Source organism: Hyperolius riggenbachi, chromosome 4 (genome assembly GCF_040937935.1).
Source record: "Hyperolius riggenbachi isolate aHypRig1 chromosome 4, aHypRig1.pri, whole genome shotgun sequence".
Taxonomy (NCBI): domain Eukaryota; kingdom Metazoa; phylum Chordata; class Amphibia; order Anura; family Hyperoliidae; genus Hyperolius; species Hyperolius riggenbachi.
In genome coordinates, this window is record NC_090649.1 from 111914598 (window position 1) to 111932633 (window position 18036).

Sequence of the window (18036 nt, forward strand, 5' to 3'; positions counted from 1 at the left end):
TGCTCTCAGAAGCCATTTTCTGCTAGGAAAGTGTTTTGTAGTTGGAATTTCTTATCAGTGAGGGCCACATCGTAGTTACTTCCTGTTTGAGTCAGGACTGAGTCAGCCACTTACCTAGCTGATAATTTAACCCTTTCAGGCAGAGAAAGAAAAAAATGAACACAGCATAGTTATTCATGTGCTTGGCAGTGTACATAACCATGTCTATCTCATCATGTCACATATCACTTTGGGTATCCTTTAAAATAAAAAAGCTAATTTTGAGGCAAACTGCAAAATACACATATTAAAAGTTTACAGGAACAAGTTTACAGGGACCTACCTGGGGCTTCCTCCAGCCCCCATGTAGCCCCCTGGTATCCTCTTCTGCTCTTCCTCAGTCCCACAGGCTGCTCCGGTAATCAGTGATTTTGGGTGAATTCGCTTGTGCAACCCCCCCCCCCGCCACTTTCCCCTCCGCCATAAGCATCCTGCGCATGCACAGTTCAGTCTTTAGAGAACCGCGCATGCACAAGACCTTTGCGGTGACCAGTGTGATGATGTGCGGGGACGACATCACCCAATTTCCAGAGCAGCCTGTGGGACCAAGGAAGAACAGAAGGGGATGCTGGGGGACATCTCTGGTTACGGAGGGCTAGTAGAATCCCCAGGTAACTCTGAATTTGTTTTTTTTATTACTGCTCAGGGTCCCTTAAAATCATCAAAAGATTTGTAATTCTGTCCAGTCTTGTGATTTAAATAGAAACGGTGGTCAGTCACTGTGGGGATACCACGGTCACCCGTATGACAAGGAGAGACCAGGAGCCAAATGGTGCAGTATTGTGGGGTGTTAGATGTTAGATTGTAGTATAAGAGTATTTATACTCATAAAGGTGGGCTCCAGTCCCTGCCACCACCGTACATCACCAACGGGGAAATAACTGCCCCCACTCGGTATTCCAGGTCCTACTGGAACTGGATGGTCGCACTCCTGGTTTGTCCTTCTTGGTTGCAGAAAACACCACACTCTTAAGGTGAACACCTCCAAAGGAGATGTAATGTATTGTACTGTGGGGGGAGGCGCCCAAAAATAGGTAATGTAATGAAACAAAACAAAAAAATGGTGGAGGGAGGGTGTCTTTACCACTCCAGATGGAAGAACTCAAACCACAGGGTAATGTAAAAGAATTCAATTATTTATTCAGCACAATTAAAAGGACCCCGCGTTTCTCAGGTCTCAGCCTGCCCCTTCAGGCCAATACAAGTGCCTTTAAAATATGGTCACAAGAATGGACACCAGAAATATGTGGCCTGAAGAGGCGGGCTAAGACCTGAGAAACGCATTGTCCTTTTAATTGTGCTACATAAATAATTTAATATTTTTACATTAACCCTGTGGTTTGGGTTCTACCATCTGGAGTGGTAAAGACACCCTCCATCCACCATATATTTTTTTTTTCATTACGTTACCTATTTTTGGGCGCCTCCACCCCAATACTATTGTGATGTAAATGGCTCTAAACATCACACCCAATCAGCATAGCTATTTGTGTTTCCATAAAATTGAGCACAGAACCATTGTCATTTTATTTCTTTGCCTATTAAATATTGTGTTACCTTTTACATTGGCTTTTCTTTTGCAGTGCAACAACCACATCTTAAATACAATGACTAAATATTACAAACTCCTGATCTTCCTGCTTCTTTTTGTAGTCTTAGGCTACCTGTACAGAGTTGAATACATACATTTCCCAGAGGAAAATATATTCAGTACTTTCATATCAAAATTAAATTCTTCCCAGAAAAATGATGAGAATTCTTTTAATAATAATAATAATTTGAATATTAGGACTTCAAAAGCAACAACAACAATAATACCATCATCCTCAACATCCTTGTCGTCCACATCAAAAGCAAGTCTCAAGGAAGTAGATAATAAAGACGGTAAAAGTCAAAAAGAGAATAACAGATTTTTGGAGAGTGTAAATGCCGCAGCAGCAAGATCTAGTATTACTAATGTTACATCTAGTCATTCAAGCCCATCTGAAGTTCTGAGAGGAGGAAATGGTGTCATATTTATGGAGACCACAGACAGGATGGAACCTCCTTCTCTGGTGTTGTGTGTAATTGAGTCAGCAGCTCGAGTGTATAAGGACAGACCTGTGGTCTTCTTCATGAAAGGATTGAAAGACATGGATTCAGAGGAAGCTAAAAAGAAATACCTTCCAGTATTCTCATCCTTTAAGAATATCTACATCTTCCCTTTAAAAATGGAAGAGGTTTTTGCTGAAACACCGCTTCTTCCATGGTACCACAAGGTAAGGCAACTTATAAAAAATGTCATTTATTAGCACATAAAAATACATCTGAACCATAAAAACACAATTTATGAAGCCAGTTACATGCCTCCTTTATTGATGTAATCGGACTTGTGGAATTTTAGGAATGGTCTTCCAGAGATGAATTGACTATCAGCACCTAGAGATAATTGTTGCTGAGTTAAGAGAACTTCCAGCAGTTGACTCCAGATATATACTGTATATACTCGAGTATAAGTCTAGAAATGTAGGTCTGATTCACTTCATAAAAGTATATGGGTTGACTTACACACGAGTCACGGGCAACACTGAGGGTACTGGGTTATGTGTGTACTAATAGTGACATTCCCATTTGCAGCAATTTACCCTGTGGTAAGTGATAGTTTGGGGAAAGGAAATGCCAAGAAAACACAGGTCTGAAAGTCCTGGCCACAACAATTAACAAGGAAATGGGCTGGGGGGAAATATTGGGCTGCATAAAAGGGAGTAAATAATTGCAGCACTTTGGGGCCTGAAGAAGGTTTTGGCTGCACTTAAGGGACAGGAGGGGTTAATGGCTGCAATACTGTATGCAGTGCAGTCATTAACCCCTCCTAAGCCCCAAGTGCAGCCATTAACGCTGTTGGGTAGACTTATACTTGAGTCAATAAAAAAATCCAGCTTAAGAGGGTTGAATATTGGAGTCAACTTATATATGAGGTTGACTTGTATTCGAGTATATAGGGTACTGTAATAATATTTCAATACAGGTATGTATTCAATTTTCTTTCCCTAATAAAAAAACAATAGTAAGCAAGACAGATTTTTTTTTACAGATTAATGTAGATGAACAGGGCTGGAGTTGCTCCCGTGTCCAAGAGGCCCCTGCACGATCTGTGCACCTAATTTGCTGCATGCTTGTTAAGGGTCTATGGCTAAATTTATTAGAGGCAGAGGATAAGCAGAGCTGCCAGGGAACTAGCATTGCTTAAAAGTAAATAAATATAGAAGCCTCCATATTCTTTTCACTACAGTTGTCCTTCAAGAAAAAACAATTCATTCTTGTCTGTGTTTCGCAGGCCAAACTTCCACATGCAGTGCCAGTAACAAGGTTCAAGGGTCAACACATGGTAGCTGTATAAGGGCGTTATGATTTTATATGAGAGAGAGAGACACAGACACGTACAGTATGTATTTTTGGATGTGTCAATAGGCCTTTTCAATGTAATTATTTTTTATTTTATATTGCAGTCTTCTCTGTTCTCCCCCTCCTCCCACTCACTAATTGGTGGCTCAGAGGCATTATATGACAGGAATTAACAAGTGCATGCAAAGCTGCTTGTCCTGACTCCGGCACATCTCTATCATTGTGTTGTATTGCGATTGGATACAAACAACTGTACTTTCATGTCTTCCATTTTGCAAAATCTGCTATTAAATATGGACGTTTAAAACCAGTTAGTGCCCATGTGAAAACGTTGTTTATGGTTGAAACATCTCTATCATTGTGTTGCCTCCAATCTCAACATATTCGCCTCACAGTGTGTTACACAGTTGCAGCAGTGTGAGAAACTCTCTGAGCAGATGAATCTGATTGAGGTCTGATGATTACTGAAGGGTCAGATTTTATATATATATATATATATATATATATATATATATATATATATATATATATATATATATACATACACACAATAGAAAATTAAAAACACCTCACCTAGCACAGTCAAGCATATAAATGAGTGATGCTCAGAGAGTTCAGTCAGTAGCTAGTAGGAAGGTGGGGTGCTTTTAATTTCCTTTTAGGTTATTCTTTGGCTTTTGGAATGGTTCCCACTAGATTGCTAATAAAAACTAGCATTTCTGGGACTCACCAGATTGGGGACACTTTGGGGCAGTTGGTGAGCTTAAGCGCATTCAAGCGTAACCAACAGCCCCTATCACTGTTTTCCTGTTGTGTGCTGCAGCCCCTCTGTATTTATATACAGTATTTCTTATGGGGACTGGGGATCTCCACTGCTGTGTGCATGCTTTGCATAGAATTGCATAGAATTTGGTTTGTGCTACTCAAATATATAAGAAACCTCACTGGAAATACAGTGAGACTGGAGGCGACGCAGAAGTTTGTGACACTGAACCAGCCACGAAATGAGGTCTAGGGTGCAGTGGCAACATTGTATATAATGTTTTCTAAATACAGCAAGATCCCCCTATATCTGGCACAGGTGGGGATTGCCTGATGCCAGAAAGAGATGGCCCAAACGGTTCGCCGGGCGGGTAGTTCGTGCGGATTTAAGCTGTTGGAGTCCGCGGCGAGTAGCGAACAGATAAGGCGGTTCGATCCGCCCCCTTTACTTTGTCATTGGGCTAAACTTTTGTGTGTGCTGGCACAGATGCTGCTCTGTCTGTCAGAGCTGGCCCTTGCTGTACTGTGCCAGCACACTATATTAAACCAGTGCATATCTTTTCACTGTATTTTTGTGATTGAACTTACTAAAGCATAGCTCTCTTTGTGGGTGACACACTGCATAGATACAGCCCACAGTCCCAGCTGGCATTTGTAGTCCACCAGCACACTGTATTATACCCATGCATATCTTTTCACTGTATTTTTGTGATTAACCACTTGAGGACCACAGTGTTAAACCCCCCTAAAGATCAGGGCATTTTTCAATAAATTGGCCACTGCAGATTTAAAGAAAACCTGTACTGAAAATTAAAAGTCAAAATAAACATACACAAGTCATACTTACCTCCTGTATAGTCTGCTGTTCAATCTATTTTTCCTCTCCCGCGTCCTGTTTGTCCACTGTGATCAATGGAATTCTCCATCCTCCAGTTTGAAAATAGCCATTACCCCATAACAGCTTCCTGGTTAGCACACAGTTAAACTGTAACATCGCCCACTTGAGCCATAGGGAAACATGGACACATCATTTTTCCTCTCAGCTGTAACTGACAGCAACTGATATATAACTGACAGCAACTGGTATATTTCAGTTCTGACAAAATGTTGTCAGAACTGGAAGGGATCACTGTAAGAAGAAAATGGTGAGCTTCTGAGAGGAACTGATGGCAAGGTAACTATGCAATGTTCATTTGAAGTTACCACATGTGTTTATTTTAAATAATCTCACTCAGTACAGGTTCTCTTTAAGTGCTCGATGCAGGGCCGCACATGCCAGCACACAAGTAATCCTTCCCCCCTTTTCTCCCCCCCAACAGAGCTTTCTGTTGGTGGGGTCTGATATTTATTTATCTTTTTTACTAATTTCCTACTTTTAATTTTTTTTACCTCTTAGTCCCTCCCTCCCCCCGCCAATCACTGTGATTGGCTGTCATAGGCTTCAGCCTATGACAGCGGATCACCTCCGAGCCCACAGAGGGGACAGCCATGTCACACGGCTGTCCCCAGTACAGTGATGCCGTGGATCGCAGCACTGTACAAGCTAATTAGAAGGCGGTTTAGCCGTCTAACAGTCTCATAGCAGTGATCACCGTTGGGAGGCTGAAGGCGGAGAGCTCTGCCTACCAATCGGAGATGTGTGCGCATTAGCATGCACGATCTCCTACAAAAAAGGCCCCCAAAGACCTTAAGCAAATCGGCATTGAGCGGTTCTGGGGCTGCCGCCACGTCCGCGCCCATCGGCGTGATGAGGTAGGCAAGTTATTAAACTTACTAAAGCATAGCTCTCTTTGTAGGTGACACACTGCATAGATACAGCCCACAGTCCCAGCTGGCATTTGTAGTCCGCCAGCACACTGTCTTATACCCATGCATATCTTTTCACTGTATTTAGTGATTAACCACTTGAGGACCACAGTGTTAAACCCCCCTGAAGATCAGGCCATTTTTCAATAAATTGGCCACTGCAGATTTAAGGGCTCGATGCAGGGCCGCACATGCCAACACACAAGTGATCCTCCCCCCCTTTTCTCCCCCCCCAACACAGCTTTCTACCAATCGGAGATGTGTGTGCATTAGCATGCACGATCTCCTACAAAAAAGGCCCCCAAAAACCTTAAGCCAATCGGTATTAAGCGGTTCTGGGGCTACCGCCGCCACTGTATTTGTGATTGAACTTACTAGCATACCTAGTTAGCATAGCTCTCTTTGTGGGTGACACTGCATAGATACAGCCCACAGTCCCAGCTGGCATTTGTAGTCCACCAGCACACTGTATTATACTAGTGCATATCTTTCCACTGTATTTGTGATTGAACTTACTATAGCATAACTCTCTTTGTGGATGACACTGCATAGATACAGCCCACAATCCTAGCTGGCCCTTACAGTAGTCTGCCAGCACACTGTATTACCACCAGTGCATATCTTCCCACTGTATTTGTGATTGAACTTACTATAGCATAGCTCTCTTTGTGGGTGACACACTGCATACAGCCCACAGAGAGACAGGGACAGTTAGCTAGGCTGTTCTTTATTGCTGAAAGCAGCCCAAAACAAAATCCCTTTTGAGGGCTCATATTGTTCTAGTGTGTGTGTGTGTGTGTGTGTGTGTGTGTGTGTGTGTGTGTGTGTGTGTGTGTGTGTGTGTGTGTGTGACACTGCATACAGGCCAGGCCACAGTCACTGCTGGGCCTTGCAGTTCTGCCATCCTCTTCTAACTATTACAAACAAGCACACTGTGTATCATAAGCAGTGCTTAGCTTGCAACTGTATTTGTGATTGAAAGTACTAGGGTATCTCTATATGTGTTAAAGTACACAGCCCTGTGATATACACACAGCTGCTGTGTATTTGACACTGATTGTGTGCCTCTTTGTGATTACACACACTGGGCTTGATTCACTAAAGGGTTCTAACACAGTTAGCACGCCTAAAAGCTTTGCACGTGCAAACTAGGGTGCTAAGTAGTTTTCACGGCAAATCTGTTACTGTTATTGAGCTATTTTAGTGCATGTAAAAGTTTGCGCGTGTAAAGTTTTACGCGCACTAGTTCGCGTGCAAAATCAGCTGCTTTGCGTGCAAAGTATGCTTATCACACTAGTTAGAACACAAAGCGGCTGATTTTGCAAGCGAAGTAGTGCGAACTTTACACGCGCTAAACTTGATGCGCGCTAAACTTTACGTGCGCAAACTCTTACGCGCGCATTAGTGCACGGAGAGGCAGTTTGCACGTGACAAGCGGCTTTTTACTGGCGTGCTACGTTTTAGTGAATTAAGCCCACTGTCTACCACTATTGAATATTGTTAGTAGTACCGCATTCCCCCAATATGGAAAAAATAACAGGCAGAGGCAGGCCACCCCGCAAGTCTGTTCGAGGTCGTGCTGGCATGATTTTGTGTGGCCCTCGACCAAAGTACAGTGTTCAGAGGGCACATACCCTCAAACCCCAAGATTGTGAGGACATAGTTGACTATTTAACACAGAACACCTCATCTTCCTCAGCTTCCACATGGAACCGTGAAATATCTTCCTTCTCCTGCTCCGATTCGGAAACCCCACAACTACTTAACACTCAGCCGGCAGCCACCACCGCTACTACTAGCACCACAGCCGCTCCACTTCAGATGTCGCAGGAGATATTCACACATGTTTGTGGGGAATTTACTGATTCACAACCATTACTGTTACAAGATGAAGATGCTAAGGATGTTATACCACATCATATGTCACAGCTAGGCGACGTTACTATGGACGTAAGGTGTGAGGATGATGAAGTACCTGTTGTTGGTGCAGTTTAGGAGGTGTCAGATACAAGTGAAGCTGTGGATGATGATGATCATGGCATAGATGTCACGTAGGATCCCAGAAGACAAGATGAACAGGGGACAGTTCAGAGGGGGAGTCAGAGAGGAGTAGACAAGTTGCTGTAAGAAGCAGTGGAAGCTCGTCGGAAACAGCTCATGGCAGTGTCCGGCAGCATGTATCACTACCTAGGGACAGCCAGCCAACGCCAGCTGCTGCTGCCACCTCCAAAATGCCATCATCCCAGAGCTCACCAGTGTGGACATTTTTTTGTGTCTTTGCCTCAGATTACAGCGATGCCATCTGTAATCTCTGCCACCAAAAAGTGGTGGAAAAAGCAACACCCACATAGGGACAAGTGCCTTACGAAGAAACTTGATCTTTAAGCGCAAACACCAATAGGATGATGAGCACATGAGAAAAAGCAGCACACAAACGCAAAGCCACCCTCTGCCTCCTCTTCCTCCTCTAGGTGCAGCATCTTCAGCCGCTTTATCCTCTGCTACCCTTGCACCTTCACAGCCACCCTCCTCCACTCCACCTCCCACCTTGAGCATTTCCTGTTCCTCTGTCCACAGCACCCAGATCTCCATTAAGGAAATATTTGAGCGGAAGAAGCCAATGTCTGCAAGTCACCCCCTTTCCCCGCGTCTAACAGCTGGCTTGGCGGAAATGTTAGCCTGCCAGCTGTTACCATAAAAGCTGGTGGTCTCTGAGGCCCTCTGAAAATTTGTGGCGATTGGGACACTGCAGTGGAAGATACCAGGCCGCAATTATTTTTCCAAAAAGGTGATACCCAAACTGTACCGTGATGTTGAAAGGCAAGTGGTGTCATCTCTGGCACAAAGCATTGGGCCAAGGGTCCATCCGACAACGGATGCCTGGTCTGCAAAGCATGGTCAGGCAGATATATTACTTACACGGCACATTGGGTAAACCTGGTGACAGCTGGCAAGCATGGAGTATGTGGCTGTGCAGCGGACTTGGTGGTGACACCTCCACGGCTTGCAGGCAGGCCTGTTGCCACCTCCTCTTCTTTTCCTCCTACTCCTCCTCCTACATCCTCTTCGCTGTCGTCCTCCTCCTCGACTGAGTGCTACTCTACTGCTCTCCAACTGCACACCCACAAATTTGGTCTGTTTTTGAGTGGAAAATTGAAATGTTTTGGTTTCGAAGAAATGGGAATGTCATCTTTTGCTGATAGTTTATTTCTGACCTCAAGACATGACTATAAAGTTGTAGGTTTTAATGAGCACTGGCTAAAATGTGTGTCTGATAAAAAAAAAATACTGCTACACTGTTCCACAGTTGGACATGCATCAAAATGTATCTACAGTGGGTTGCAAAAGTATTCGGCCCCCTTGAAGTTTTCCACATTTTGTCATATTACTTCCACAAACATGAATCAATTGTATTGGAATTCCACGTGAAAGACCAATACAAAGTGGTGTATACATGAGAAGTGGAACGAAAATCATACATGATTCCAAATTTTTTTTACAAATAAATAACTGCAAAGTGGTGTGTGCGTAATTATTCGGCCCCCTTTGATCTGAGTGCAGTCAGTTGCCTATAGACATTGCCTGATGAGTACTAATGACTAAATAGAGTGCACCTGTGTGTAATCTAATGTCAGTACAAATACAGCTGCTCTGTGAGACCCTCAGAGGTTGTCTAAGAGAATATTGGGAGCAATAACACCGTGAAGTCCAAAGAACACACAAGACAGGTCAGGGATCAAGTTATTGAGATATTTAAAGCAGGCTTAGGCTACAAAAAGATTTCCAAATCCTTGAACATCCCACGGAGCACTGTTCAAGCGATCATTCAGAAATGGAAGGAGTATGGCACAACTGTAAACCTACCAAGACAAGGCCATTCACCTAAACTCACAGGCCGATCAAGGAGAGCGTTGATCAGAAATGCAGTCAAGAGGCCCATGGTGACTCTGGATGAGCTGCAGAGATCTACAGCTCAGGTGGGAGACTATGTCCATAGGACAACTATTAGTCATGCACTGTACAAAGTTGGCATTTATGGAAGAGTGGCAAGAAGAAAGCCATTGTTAACAGAAAGCATAAGAAGTCCCATTTACAGTTTGCCACAAGCCATGTGGGGGACACAGCAACCATGTGGAAGAAGGTGCTCTGATCAGATGAGACCAAAATGGAACTTTTTGGCCAAAATGCAAAACACTATGTGTGGCGGAAAACTAACACCGCACATCACTCTGAACACACCATCCCCACTGTCAAATATGGTGGTGGCAGCATCATGCTCGGGCGGTGCATTTCTTCAGCAGGGACAGGGAAGCTGTTCAGAGGTGATGGGAAGAAGGATGGAGCCAAATACAGGGCAAACTTGGAAGAAAACCTCTTGGAGACTGCAAAAGACTTGAGACTGGGGAGGAGGTTCACCTTCCAGCAGGATAATGACCCTAAACATAAAGCCAGGGCAACAATGGAATGGTTTAAAACAAAACATATCTATGTGTTAGAATGGCCCAGTCAAAGTCCAGATCTAAATCCAATTGAGAATCTGTGGCAAGATCTGAAAACTGCTGTTCACAAATGCTGTCTATGTAATCTGACTGATCTGGAGCTGTTTTGCAAAGAAGAAGGGGCACGGATTTCAGTCTCTAGATGTGCAAAGCTGGTAGAGACATACCCTAAAAGACTGGCAGCTGTAATTGCAGCAAAAGGTGGTTCTACAAAGTATTGACTCAGGGGGCTGAATAATTACGCACACCCCACTTTGCAGTTATTGATTTGTAAAAAATGTTTGGAATGATGTATGATTTTCGTTCCACTTCTCACGTGTACACCACTTTGTATTGGTCTTTCATGTGGAATTCCAATAACATTGATTCATGTTTGTGGCAGTAATGTGACCAAATGTGGAAAACTTCAAGGGGGCCAAATACTTTTGCAACCCACTGTAAATACTGTATACTCCACTGATTAACATAATTGTGCTACTTGGATCCCTGAAATGAGTACTGTAATGTATGGTCTTATAGAGATCTGAAGGGCAATGTAATGATCTGTCCTATCTGGTTCACTGTTCCCAATACACTTTTTCTCCTAAGTGTTTCCTAGGTGATATTTTCACATCTTATCAATAAAATGCCCTGAAAGCCACCAACAAGAAAGAAAATTCTGTGAAAAATTAAGAGAAAAAGCGAGAAATTGATTGGGCTCACTGAGTTTAATCTGGAAAAAATATACATCTATAATTGCCTTATTGCTTTTAATGCTAGTTATTTGATGCAGTTTATGTTTTAAGACTTTATTCATTAGTAAATTACTTTTTTTTAGCTCTCAGAGGGCATTTTCTTTTTCATGGGTAACATGCATTACCTTATGTTGAATGTTGTGCTGGGGTATTGGTTTACATGATGTTTATACATCTGTGGGTGTGGTCAGGGCCATCATCAGAAATTTTGGGGCCCCTCACACATCATCAGGCCTGGGCCCTCCCTACCTGGGCCCACCACTGGTTGCTGTGCCCACCCACTAGCCACCCCACCCCAGTGTCCGTGCGCAAAGTGTACATGGCTCCGACACTAAAGAAAGCGGTATGCACAGCATGATGTGGGAAAAGTGGGCGTGACCATGGCATGTTGTGGGTGGAGGCAAATACTAACAAAATACAGGTAGTCCCCAGTTAACAAATGAGATAGAGACTTGTAAGTCCGTTCTTGTCCTTTATTGGTTCTCTTTTGTCCCTCTCTTTTATTCCTGTGCCTGTTTTGTCCCTCTGTCTCACCTCAGTTTGTGCCTCTTTTGTGTCCCTCTGTGTGACTTCATGTTCCCGTCTCATCTCTTTTCTGCCTGGGCCTATTTTGTCTGCCTCTTTTCCTGCTGTGCCTCTTAACCTCTTGTACTCTTCTGTCTCAGCTTGCCCCCTGCTCTAGCCAGGTATAGGTGCCCCCAGTATAGGTATCCAGGCATAGGTACCCCAGTATAGGTAGCCAGGTATAGGTTCCCCCAGTATAAGTAGCCAGTTATAGGTGGTGCCCCAGTATAGGAAGCCTTGTGTAGATGCCCCCAGTATAGGTAGCCTGGTACAGCTGGGGCCCCAGTATAGGCCAGAATATAGATAGCCTGGTATAGGTGGTGCACCAGTATAGGTTAGCCAGGTACAGGTGCACCCAGTATAGGTAGCTAAGTATAGGTGGTGCCCCAGTATAGGTAGCCAGGTATAGGTGGTGGCCCAGTATAGGTAACCTGTTGCCAGATATAGGTGGTGCCCCGGTATAGAAAGTCCGCTGTAGCGGGCTCACTCATCTGCTCCCCACTTTCAAGTGCTGATGTCACTCTTCTCAGTGCTGGAATGCGGTGTGCTGGTTAGTGAGCCGCAGGCTCACAGCCAGCACATGCGGCCCTTCCAGCTCTTTGAGGGGAGGCAGGGCCCCCAGAAGCCCTGGGCCCCTCACTGCAGTGTCAGTTGTCCCCCCCTGATGACTGCCCTGGGTGTAGCAGGGAATTTAAAAGGAATTGGAGGTGAGAGTAAAATTGAGGCTGCCATATTTATTCCCTTTAATCAATATCAGTTGCCTGGCAGTCCTGCTGATCTTTCTGGTTAGTAGGGTTTAAATCACAGAGCATACAGCTAAACTTGTCAGATTGATGTTATAAACATGTGATCTACATGCTGGTTCAGGGTATATGGCTAAAAGTATTAGAGGCAGTATTAGATGAGCAGGACAGCAAGGCAATGTACATTTGTTACAGAACAAAAACAGGTATTGCAAGGAATGACCACAGTTTGCAGAAACACTGATACTGAGACAGGAATGTGCAAAAAGGTGTTTTATTAAGAACCAAATCATGCAAAAAACATACAACCATATGCAAACAATATATACAGTGAATCTCCCGCAAAACCAAACAAAACAGTGTGCACACATATAACCAAAACCCTGACTATCTATCTATCTACAAACTGTGTGCAGGAGATATATATGTACAAGCAAATATATATACACAATAACGCGGTATTAAAGGGAGCAGGCAAAGACAGGTCAAAACGGAAATAACAGAGTCAGCAACGGGTAATCAGATACATACAAGGTACAAAGGAATAGACAGAAGCAGAGTCAGGACAGGCAAAGGTTCAGCAGCAGGTAATCAGATCACAGAGCAGGTACAGGAAACCAGGTAACAGATAACAGAGGTGACCAGAGACTCAGACCTGTAGCAAGGAAGTTCTGGCAATACCTTGCAGGAAGAGGCAGACTTAGGCCCGGTTCACATTAGCGGTTGTTTGCCAAACGGACCGGATGACCTGACCGGATCCGGACCGGATCCGGATCGGAACCGTACGGTTCTGATCCGGATCCGATCCGGATCCGGTCAGGTTGCATCAGGTGGTAATCAGGATGCGATCCGGATCCGTTTGGCAAAGTTAACGTAAAAAAAAAAAAAAAGGTTGGGGTCTGGGAGGTCAGCAGAAGGGGGACCTGTGGAATCAGGCCCTCTGCTGTTTAGCACTCACCTCCACCTCCGACATGCTGCCAACATCCTGCCAACACCTCCAGCTCGTGCTGCTCCACTCCAAAATGCTTGCCCATGTGTCCCCAGCCAATATCGCCGCAAAAATCCGCATAGGAAGTGGGGTAGAACATCCGGATTTCTCAGCCAGTGTGTTGTGCGGCCTCCGGTTCCCATCTGTTTGTATTGGCCGGATGGTGCAGTCCGGCTCCGCCCCGGATACGGCTGCCGGAGGGGCCGGATGAAAAAATAGCGCATGTTGGAACGGAGGCCGGAGTCCGGATCCGGCCCGGATCCGGTCCGGCTCCGGTTCTGCAGAACGGACCCATGTGAACGGACGCATAGGCTTTAATTGCTATGCCGTGCGTCCGTTCCGTCCGTTCTGCAGGCGGTGCGGCTCCGGCACGGCGATTCCGGAGGGCCACCGCAAGTGTGAACCGGGCCTTATATAGTCCATGTAATAGGAAGCAGCTGGTGGTAATTGATCAGAGACACATTAGAGGCCTCTGCAGGCCATACAAAGAACTGCAAGTCCTTAAATGTAATGATAAGCCACCTGCTGGTGGATAGTGGAAGTCCAGGGCAGTCCAACTCAATACCACCACCAGCAGGCAGGAGATGATACAACATGAATCGTAACAACATTGTTTAAAGGGAAATAAATATGGCAGCCTCCATATGTCTCTCACCTCAGGTCCCCTTTAAAAGAAAGTCCAACACTATATTTGTAATGGGTAGGATGGAGGCACTCAATGTGTGTTATATTTTAGTGTTTTAAAATATAAATAATAATAATAAAGAGAGGTAATCGCTTACCTCTCCAGAAGATATACACCAGTTCGACTGGGAAATGTTTATTCAAGAAGCAATGTGACAACGCATTTCACGGGTCATGGCCCACTTCCTCAGATCAATAGAAAATGCATTGACAGCATAGGGGATAGAGTGTAGGCTCCTCTAATAGTATTTATGGTGCCTCTGTGACTGCTTACTGAACAGGTGAACAGGTGTTGGCTTACTGAACAGGAAAGCCCTGGTCTCCTGTGTCAGAGGCAGAGCCCTTAACCATTACACTTTCCAGTCAGATTTATGTCTTTATATAACTGACACTGTCGTGCCCATGACCCATGCATGCAACCGTGACCCACACACGCACGCAACCCTGTGGGAGTTTTTTTTTTAAGATGACAAGAGGAGGATTATTTAACAATTCGTGGATTCAATGAGTCGAGTCATTATACCTAAGCACTGAGCCTTGCGGACAGGTGCTATTGAAGTGCCTTCAACAGAGAATGTGATATTGGGCGGGGGCATTGATTTGTGACAGAGCAAACTATCCTTGACAGGCAGGACTGCATGAGGAAATGGTTTCATGTACTTTCAAAAAAGGTCCTCCTGTGCTTACAAAGTTAAACAATTTATCACTGGCAGACACCTGACATTCTTTTTGTTTGTGAATATGACAGTGTTATCTTTGTATCTCTCAGTCACACATTCCATCACTCTATTTTTCTCTCTGACTAATTCTAGATATTGACAAGAAGTAGAATTTGAAGAAGATCGGTATATAGAAGTTGAGCTGCTGAAAACTTTGAGGGACAGAAACATTTCAACGGACATACATAACCCTATTCATATTCATTGTCTAATCCAATAAAAATGAGTGGAATTTTCCTGTGAGACTAGAAAATGTTTTTGTGCTTGGACTGGGATGACTGGCTCCATGTGCTCTGTAGAGTGCTGTGTAACATATTGTTACAATATAAATAAGCAATGTGCAGCAAAGAAAGTAAATTTGGGTGCCCGAAGGTGTCACTGCAAAGCCGCAATTCGTGGCAAAGGAGGTAAATGTGTCCAAAGGTGCCTGTCTGCCTGATAAAATCACAGGCAACAAGGCATGCCGATATGCACCGCCATTAGCCCGAATTTCCCTTCTTTGCCGCAAACGGCGTTTTTCATAATGGGCGCTTCTGGCGGCGCTCTTTTTTCCTCAATGGCTCCTGCACCATTTTTATCTTATTTTAACGAAGTACTCTGCCTGTTAAAAAAGGATGATCATTAAGCAATGTAACAACTAGTTGTTTTTAGAAAAAGGAAACCAAATTGTTGTTGACAGAGTCCCCACATTCTTATGCTGACCATAAAATGTTTTGCCTGGCAATGAACAGATTTCTGCAGATGGACAATTTTGTCTTAGATTGTCTAAAGCTTAACATGCTGATGCTTTCTCACCTAGCTGCCTTCATTGTTTTTACAGGTGGACCCAAAACGGGAAGTATATTGGACCCACGTTAGTGCTGATGGATGCAGATTGGCTCTGATCTGGAAACATGGTGGTATTTATTTGGACTCAGACATCATCTCACTTCGGCAGATACCACATCAGTACTTCCTGGCCAGAGAAGGAAGTGGTAGTTTTGCCAATAGTGCTTTTGGATTTTCTTCCCATTATGAATTTATATGGAAGTGCATGGAAGATTTTGTTCAGAATTATCGTGGTGAAATATGGGGGTTCCAAGGCCCAAGCCTGTTAACTCGTATGGCAAAGCAGCTTTGTACTATTCCTTCAGATAATTCGAATGACTTTATTTGTGGAAACATCAAAGGCCTAAAAATTGAGCGTTTCTATCCTGTATCTTTTCCAACATGGAAACGCTACTATGAAGTTTGGGACAAAGAGCCAACATTTAATGAGTCCTATGGTGTCCACCTCTGGAGTTACATGAATCGCAATGAACATAAATTCATGGTTCCTAGGAGCAATACACTGGTAGAGCACCTCTATCAAAAGTATTGTCCTTCTACATATGACTTGGTTGCAAAACAGACTAATGGCTAAACAATTGTCATCTGGTTAACTTCACTTTCTTCAAAGAAAAAAACGTGTAAAAATAGTATATCAGTGCTTCATAAGTTTCTTTTCTTTAGTCCAAAAAGAAAAGTAAGGCAGCACTCAAATAACCTGGGCGTAAAAGCGTGCAATGATTTACCCATGTATCAATGGGACTCATGTAACATCCACTTTAATCCAGCACAGATGCTTTATAGAAATATCAACTCTATTGTATAGAAAACATTTAAAAAGGTTACATTAAAAATGCTTCTAGAGTGGCATTAGCCCGCCGTTTCGAGCCCCTCCGGCTTTTGTTCATGCCATGCAGCATACTGTTATATTCAATGCAACAATACCCGTTTTATATAGTGTTTCACAAGTCTGTAGCAACCAATCATAACCTGGTATGCAAAGAAGCTCACCTGATTGGGAACTGACTGGAGATGGCCAAATGTATGCAGCTTTACCAGTACATTTTGTTGTTTCAAATAATACAACTGTTCTAAACTTGGGAAGGTACATCATGTATGTCTGGGGAATCTCTGTGTAGGGCACCCTCCAAAACAGGTAAATCTGCCTGACCCACCACATATAGTGGAGTTGGAAAAAATGAAGTTCCAAGCTAATTGATGCATTGGTAGCTATAGTAGCCATCAGATTTAGGTAGGCAGAGGAGCTCCCAGCATAGGAAGCCATATACAGCCCCCAGTATTAGATAGCCAGAGCTCCCTCTTCATGCAGAGAGTGCAGAAGAGTGAGGAGTAAAGTGACCCAATGTCTCTGAAGATCCAGTGGTGGAAGTGATGCATGCACTATGTCTTCCTCTTCAATGTCCTAATCTCCAATGGCTGGAGTGGTGTAACTCATCATATACAGTGGCTTGCAAAAGTATTTGGCCCCCTTGAAGTTTTCCACATTTTGTCACATTACTGCCACAAACATGAATCAATTTTATTGGAATTCCACATGAAAGACCAATACAAAGTGGTGTACATGTGAGAAGTGGAGCGAAAATCATACATGATTCCAAACATTTTTTACAAATCAATAACTGCAAAGTGGGGTGTGCATAATTACTCAGCCCCCTGAGTCAATACGTTGTAGAACCACCTTTTTCTGGAATTACAGCAGCCAGTCTTTTAGGGTATGTCTCTACCAGCTTTGCACATCTAGAGACTGAAATCCTTGCCCATTCTTCTTTGCAAAACAGCTCCAGCTCAGTCAGATTAGATGGACAGCGTTTGTTAACAGCAGTTTTCAGATCTTGCCACAGATTCTCGATTGAATTTAGATCTGGACTTTGAGTGGGCCATTCTAACACATGGATATGGTTTGTTTTAAACCATTCCATTGTTGCCCTGGCTTTATGTTTAGGGTTGTTGTCCTGCTGGAAGGTGAACCTCCGCCCCAGTCTCAAGTCTTTTGCAGACTCCAAGAGGTTTTCTTCCAAGATTGCCCTGTATTTGGCTCCATCCATCTTCCCATCCACTCTGACCAGCTTCCCTGTCCCTGCTGAAGAGAAGCAACCCCAGAGCATATTTGACAGTAGGGATGGTGTGTTCGAGTGATGTGCAGTGTTAGTTTTCCGCCACACAAAGTGTTTTGCATTTTGGCGAAAAAGTTCCATTTTGGTCTCATCTGACCAGAGCACCTTCTTCCACATGTTTACTGTGTCCCCCACATGGCTTGTGGCAAACTGCAAATGGGAGATCTTATGC

The 18036-nt window shown here is 43.9% G+C and overlaps 1 protein-coding gene across 1 annotated transcript; it reads left to right on the forward strand.

The window, feature by feature from the left end:
• Window positions 1-1886: 1886 nt before the first annotated feature.
• LOC137504688 (alpha-1,4-N-acetylglucosaminyltransferase-like) lies at window positions 1887-16324 on the forward strand. Its single transcript, XM_068233271.1, has 2 exons — window positions 1887-2297; window positions 15743-16324. The coding sequence occupies exons 1-2, from the start codon at window positions 2058-2060 to the stop codon at window positions 16322-16324; spliced, it is 822 nt and encodes a 273-aa protein (XP_068089372.1). The 5' UTR covers window positions 1887-2057.
• Window positions 16325-18036: the final 1712 nt, after the last annotated feature.

Excerpts from the sequence above, each read along its gene's own strand:
- LOC137504688 (XM_068233271.1), top strand. The coding sequence starts at position 2,058 with ATGGAGACCACAGACAGGATGGAACCTCCTTCTCTGGTGTTGTGTGTA. Across the intron at positions 2,298-15,742 it reads TTCTTCCATGGTACCACAAG|GTGGACCCAAAACGGGAAGT; the intron begins GTAAGGCAACTT and ends TTGTTTTTACAG.